This window comes from Engraulis encrasicolus, chromosome 8 (genome assembly GCF_034702125.1).
Source record: "Engraulis encrasicolus isolate BLACKSEA-1 chromosome 8, IST_EnEncr_1.0, whole genome shotgun sequence".
In the NCBI taxonomy this organism is placed as follows: domain Eukaryota; kingdom Metazoa; phylum Chordata; class Actinopteri; order Clupeiformes; family Engraulidae; genus Engraulis; species Engraulis encrasicolus.
The window spans coordinates 35,601,021-35,608,016 of record NC_085864.1 but is presented as its reverse complement, the minus strand read 5'-3'; the positions used below and the strand labels follow the sequence as shown (position 1 = coordinate 35,608,016).

Here is a 6,996-nt window from a genome sequence, read left to right as displayed (position 1 = left end):
TTGACTGCCCATCAATTGCATGCGTTCCACAAAGGGGAAAGCTTATGTGATCACTCATCACTTTCTTTCCAGAGAGGAGACAGACTGTATTCATGGCCCGGACTGGCGCTCAAGGACAAGGACTCTTTGTTGGCAGCTTTGTAGCTCATTTGAGGTAATGATTTCCCCCTGCTGCCAATACTTGACTCTCCGTGATAACCATCGGAGATCTGGTATAGGAGCCAGTGCGTTTGTTTCTCATCTCTCCTAAGGTCGTTGGGAATGGTGTGGAGAGGGGATGGGGATGGGGGTGCGGGAGTTGGGCAAAGAGGGGGAGGCGGGGAGCAGTGCGAGACCGAGGGCTGCTTGGCCCGGTAGTCCCGTACACAATGCCAAACGGCTCCCTGTGCCAAAAAATTCACCTCATTCTGCACAATGGATTTTTAATGAAAGCTGGCCCTGCATGCAAAATTTGTGAAGCTTTTAAAACGACAGCGTCTGCTGTTTTTCTTTTTTCTTCTCCCGAGGTGGGCTGTTGAAATGCATTTGCTGTGATGCTGCAAAAGCCACTGGGCTACTGGCAAAATGCCCCCATCCGCGGCTGCTAAACGCTCTTTCCCTCAAATTCTCTTTCAAAAACTCCCAAACATCCTTTCTCCAGGATCATCAATATTTTCTTCCGAGTCACAACACCGTAGTTTGAGAGTGTAGGCCTATTTGTCCTAAAAAGAAAAGGAAGTAAGGTGTTTAAACAGATGTGGTGCTGATGACCTGGGAGGCCAGGCACATCTGGGGAAGGGGAGAGAGTGGCATGACGCAGACCCCTTCACCCTGCCATCTGGGACAACAGGTAAGAAAAATAAACACCATTTCTCCTTCAAATAGTGCAGTCAGTCAGTCAGTTATGACTTGAGAAACTTGATGAGCCTATTCTATATCACTGGTGGTAGTATAGACTGTTCTATTTTGGAGTGAAATTGAAGCCTATAAAATATAATCCTCTAAAAATATAAATGTGCGTACTGACTGCTGACTTAAAACTATAAGGATGTAATGCTGTAAAACTGTACTGTCATTCTTCATTGAGGGGCTGAACGGGGTGGAGTTGGGTCGGCGAGGTAGATGGTCTTTGTAAAGCAGTCTGGGCGGTGCTCCATGCATCACTCCGCTCCTGGCTGTACCCGCGGGAACAGGACACCTGGTCCGTCTAGTGGCGGCGGATGGAGTAAAAGTTTACAGGAGGCAAGGGTGCAGAGAACGACTCCCGGGAAGGAAGAAAGAGGCGACCTTGAATTTTGAGAATGGAAGCGTGCGTTACGCGCGCAACTTTACAGAATAGGGGAAAGCAGGGATTCGGGTATCTCGTTTAAATGCTTAACTCAGCTTTAACTCATCGGGAGTTGGGATTCCAGACAGTGAGTACGGTACGCTAGCACCGCGCTCCACACAGATCCGAGGAACAGCGTGGGGCGCTGAAGTGCAGCCTGCCTGACGCTTCTGGGAAATATACTTGTAAACAAATGTCATCGGAAAGTTTATTGCACTGATTACCATGTTTACGCATGGTGGAAAACAAGCGCAGCAGTTTTCCCCGTTGCCCCCTTTTTGAAACTATCCCCTGATGCATTTCTGAAGAAGAACCAACGGCAGATCATAAGCCCCAGAAACGCATGTGCACGGAATTCACGGGAAGTTTTGGAGTTTGATGTTTTTTGGAGATGAGTTGGAATTGTTTGCGATTGATACATCTGTCTGTCTCGCTGATGCTCCTGAATGGAGCTGGAGCCTTTCCAATGTGGAGAAAAGAGATGGTGAGTGAAATTTGCACAACACAGCACTGCAAAATATCAATGTACAGGCAGGTCTTTCCAGGAACTGCTCAATGAAGTGAAGAGAGAGGAAGTGGACCATGATATTATGGATCAGAGCCTTGTCTTGTCTCAGACGCAAGATAAATGAGGTTCCCTTGGTAGTATTTCTATGTTTTTTCACACATGTTATACAGGACTCTCGCTTTCTTCCAGAAACTGGTTTATGGAGTCAGGTGAAATATATGGTATGATATCTGACACATAAGACAAATACGTTTTTATTTATTTCTCAACAGTATTTCCATACATGTTTTACGCACGTTATACAAGACCCTTATGCTTGCTTGACTTTTTTTCTCACAGTTTTTTTTCTGTCTAGTGCTCTATGCCTTGGGGGTCTTACGGGATAATAAGTGGGAAGACAGTGACCAGTGTGGTAAAGAGGTGGGAAAGAGAGAGAGAAAGAGAAGGTGTTGAAGGTCACTGGGGGGCAGGGAGTGAGGCGTTCCGCACTTCTCCTCACATGTGGGCGACAGATATCTCGGGCCTGAGAGAGAGAGAGAGAGAGAGAGAGAGAGAGAGAGAGAGAGAGAGAGAGAGAGAGAGAGAGAGACAGAGAGAGAGAGAAAAAGAGAGAGAGAGAGATGGATGGATGGATGAATAGAGCAAGAGGTAAAATGGCTGTAGAACTTTATATAGGACAGGGAAGTGTGTTTGTGTGTGTGTGTGTGTGTGTGTGTGTGTGTGAAGATAAGGGGATAAGGGAAGGGCTGCCCCCCCCCCCCACACACACACACAAAATCACACATACACACATCTACACTAACTAACACAATTTTCAGCACCAGTTTCTAGCTTTCTTTTTCCATTTCCTCCTTTCCCATTCCTCCACCACCACTCTCACCACTGTGGTGTGTGTGTGTGTGTGTGTGGTGTGTGTGTGTGTGGGTGGGGGGTTAAAGGCACTCTCGTACCCCCTCTCTCTTCATCCCCTTGTCCCTGTCGCTTCTCGTTGGCCGTGCTTGGCGGCGGGCTGTCTTCTCCAATACTGCCTCGTCTTCAATGCAGGTCATCGCACCCATTTCTCATATTCTTTACTGTCTCCCCCCGGACACTCTTCAGTGCTCCCCCCCGCTGTGCCGAGGAGATCGCCTTGTAAAAAAGGATGCCTGTCCAAATAAAAAGGATGGATTGCCCCCCCCCTCTTCTTCTTCTTCTTCTTCTTATTATTTTTTAACCCCTCCTCCCCTCCTCCTTCCCGTCATCCCTCCAATTCCCTCACCTTCCCCCAACTCGCTTTCTTCCCGACTTCTATTATAGCCCTCCTCACCATAACCATTTCTCTCTTTCACTGGCTCCATCCCATCAAGACACTGTTCTTAACTCGCACTCTCTCTCTCTCTCTCTCTCTCTCTCTCTCTCTCTCTCTCTCTCTCTCTATCTCTCTCTCTCTCTCGCTCTCTCTCTCTCTTTATCACTCTTTTTTCCCCTCTTTTTTTCTCTCACCATCATCCTCATCCAAATACTGACCACCCAATATACTGTCTCCCTCTCTTTCTCTCTCTCTCTCTCTCTCTCTCTCTCTCTCTCTCTCTCTCTCTCTCTCTCTCTCTCTTTCTCTCTCTCTCTCTCTCTCTGCTTCTGTTCTCTCCCCTGTGTCTCACCACCACCACCACCCTCATCCAAATATCTCACCCCCATTACTCTCCCCTTGCCTTCCCCTTCTCGTCCACCCTCTCCTCCCTCCCCTCATCCATCTTCTTTCTCTCTGTGTCTCCAGGAGGTGGTGGTGCGAGGGCCCCGGCCCGCCGTCCAGGTGTGGTCCCCGGCCGACGTGCGCTCCAGAGTGGCCTCCCTGGCCAAGAGCCCCCGGGCCAAACGCTACGCCATCAACCCCCTAGGCTACAAGTGGGAGCACTTCAACCTGACCTACAAGTGAGGGAGCTGCGGAGAGGAGGGCAGGGGAAGAGGGAGGGAGGGAGGAGTGGAGAGAGAGAGACAGAGAGAGAGCTGCGGAGAGGGCACGGGAAGAGGGAGGAGTGGAGAGAGAGAGACAGAGAGAGAGAGAGTGGGGAGATGGCGTGGGGCTGTGTGTGTGTGTCTGTACTGTATGTCTGTGTGTGTGTCTGTGTGCTTGCGTGTGTGTGTGTGTGGTTTGGTGTCTGTGTGTGTGTGTGTTGGGCTGGAGGGAGGGAGGGAGGGAGGGAGGGAGGGGGTGGTTGGTGGGATTGTTGTGATGCAGAAGTACAGGGGTTGAGGTCGGGGAAGGACAAAGACACAGACAGGGGAGTTGGTGCATGGAGGAGGGGGGTAAGTGGGTGGGCATAGGGGAGTTGGTGCATGGAGGAGGGGGGTAAGTGGGTGGGCATAGGGGAGTTGGTGCATGGAGGAGGGGGGTAAGTGGGTGGGCATAGGGGTGAGGATGTGGCAGTGGAACTGGGTGTAGTAGGACTGAGAGGAGAGAGAGAGAGAGAGAGGGATGAGAGAGAGAGAGAGGGATGTGAAAGAAAGGATGGGTAATTAGAGAGAGGACGACAATGTTGTACTCAGATGGATGAGAACAGGAAATGGGTGGGGGCTAAAAAGGGGGGAAAGAGTAGAGAGAGAGAGAGAAAAGGAGTAATAAATGAGGGCACTTGAATTGGGCGCTATTTTGAGAACGAGCTCGAACTCAACCAGACTACTGGGAGGTGGCCGGAGATATAAAAACACACGTGCTTAATTGACTGTAGGCAGCAGTCAAATATCATTTAAAGGATTGTGCAGAGAGAAAGAAATACAGAGATTGGTTGAGGTTGGTGGAAAAAGAGAAAGGAGAAAGATTGGTAGGCAAGGGATGGAAACTTCTTGTTGTGTAGCCTCATCATGTGCACCGTTTCGCCAATGGAACGATTTAAAATTTGTTTAAAAACTGGTTAAACTGTATTTGACGCCAGCGTCATGCATACAACATGACAGTGTCATAATAGTGTCATGACACAGTGACGGACGAGTCATAAACATCATGTCAATGTTATAAAAGAATTATGAAATGTTGACATTGTTAGTAAGGCTGTCTTTACCATAACAGAATGTCACTTAGTGACAACAGTCATAAAATGTTTGACATGGACATAATGTTTTTGGCACGTCCATGACTGTGTTACAACACTGTCATGTCATACCTATGATGTCTGCGTCAAGTAAAGCGTTACCAAAAAACTTAACTGCCATAGCACTTCACAATAATAGGACATTACACAGAGTGGTATTAACAGAGTGGTATTAATGCATTACAACTTGGTCATTGCCGCTCAGTGAACTACAATGTGCCATGTCTCAATGCATTTTAAACCCCAATAACACTAAATTAGCCTGACGACGACGCCAGCCCATTTTAATACACAGGAATAGAAATAGGCAGCCATGTCAGGCTAACACTAAATAACTTCAATATTTGATTTGCTGTCAACAAGGATTACGAAGTTCCCCAACACCCTGAACAAGGAGGACACGCGGAAGGCCATCAGCATCGCCTTCACCAAATGGAGTGACGTGTCGCCCCTCTCCTTCACCGAGATCACCAACCCCAACAAGAGCGCTGACATTGTCATCGGTGAGTCCGTAACGTCACAACATGGAACACAGTTGCAGTAGCTCATTTATGTACCATCCACGACGACTGGTTTCTGTCTCTAAAAAGATATTTTTTTACTTTAACCTAAATATGGATGTAAATAATCGCCAACCACTATTCAATTCAACTCATTTTTATCCAATTGCATTTCTATATCTATTTAGATTGTTTGAAATCCTAAACTCTGGGAAGTATGTTTTTTGCCAACATGAATGCTGGCATTGTAATTGATGAGGGACCAGGGGATGATATCATGGATGACTTGAAACTATAGACATAGAGGGGATGTAAATTTAGCCATTTTATTGGCTCCCTGAATATGATATTGGTTTATGTCATGTTTTTTATGTGTCAGAGTAGCGGCTAAGAAGGATGATGTGGAAAACCTAGACAGTGGGGCAGCTTCACTTTCACTCTGTGTCTTTTTGTGTAGTTGGGTCAAAGACGTGCAAAATGAAATTGTCATTCAGTGTAACGGATACCTTCTGCTGACTGTAACTGTAAAAAAAAACATGATTTTTAAATTGTTTCAAGTGAATGGATGACAACCGAGGCTTTCATGAATTCACTGGAAAATTAGATAAATAAAAAGATTCATGTTTTTTACAGTTACAGTCAGCAGAAGGTATCCGTTACACTGAATGACAGTTTCATTTTGCACGTCTTTGACCCAGTTGTGTGCAATGCATGCGCGAATGTGCATACATGGGTGCATTTGTATGCATGTGTGTATGTGTCATGTGTTCGTGCGTATCTATTCTCAGATTTCTTCATCTTCAGTCACACATGCTGTTTCCTGGTGGTTTGTGTGCTTGTTTGTGCGCGCATATGCATTTGTATGGTGATGCTCATGTGCATATTTGTGTCTGTGTGCTTATGTGCACAGTATCTATTTTCAGATGACTACATCTTCAATCACACTGACTGCTAGTGGTTAGCCATGGGGCAGGCATGGCTCAATGGTTAGAGTGATTGCGTTTAGATCAGAGGGTTGCAGGTTCAAATCCCACCCTTACCAGCACCTTCATCCATGGCTGAAGTGCCCTTGAGCAAGGCACCTAAATCCACATTGCTCCAGGGACTGTAACCACCCTGTACCTAAGTCGCTTTGGATAAAAGCGTCCGCTAAGTGTAATGTAATGTAATGGTCTGTGTTTGGGTGCTTTTGTTTGTGCATATAAATGCAGTTTTGTGATTGCATATCACTGATTCTTGAGAAAGTGGCTAAAACAGGTTGTAATGTTGACAGAAAAAAACAAAGTGAATTACAAAATTATATGGTATATCCTTGTAGACTAAGGTCTTGGCTTTTCAGAAATGCACAAGGCCAATCTCCCCATTATGTATTTTTTTCAGAAATCAGGCTTTTCTCCGATCATACCTTGTTTTTTGTCAACACCGTCAGACACAATTAAAAGTTATTAAAATTGTATTGATTTGGTTGCATATGTATCTGGAGTTTTTAAGTGATTATGTGTATTTTTTGGTTCACACATATGCCTTTAAATGTTGAAAATTCACTTTTGTTCTATTTTAATACTGTTTCATGTGTTCTAATTTTAAAATATGTACCGTCATACGATGCTTACT

At 46.0% G+C, this 6,996-nt stretch overlaps 1 protein-coding gene across 1 annotated transcript in view; it reads left to right on the top strand.

Moving 5' to 3' along the window:
* Positions 1–1,176: 1,176 nt before the first annotated feature.
* The window catches only part of mmp23bb (matrix metallopeptidase 23bb), a 23,388-nt gene continuing 17,568 nt past the window's right edge, over positions 1,177–6,996 (top strand). The window contains exons 1-3 of the mRNA XM_063205563.1: positions 1,177–1,790; positions 3,571–3,725; positions 5,246–5,385. Coding sequence (XP_063061633.1) covers positions 1,698–1,790; positions 3,571–3,725; positions 5,246–5,385 — 388 coding nt within the window. The 5' untranslated portion in view covers positions 1,177–1,697. The remainder of the gene's footprint in view (positions 1,791–3,570; positions 3,726–5,245; positions 5,386–6,996) is intronic.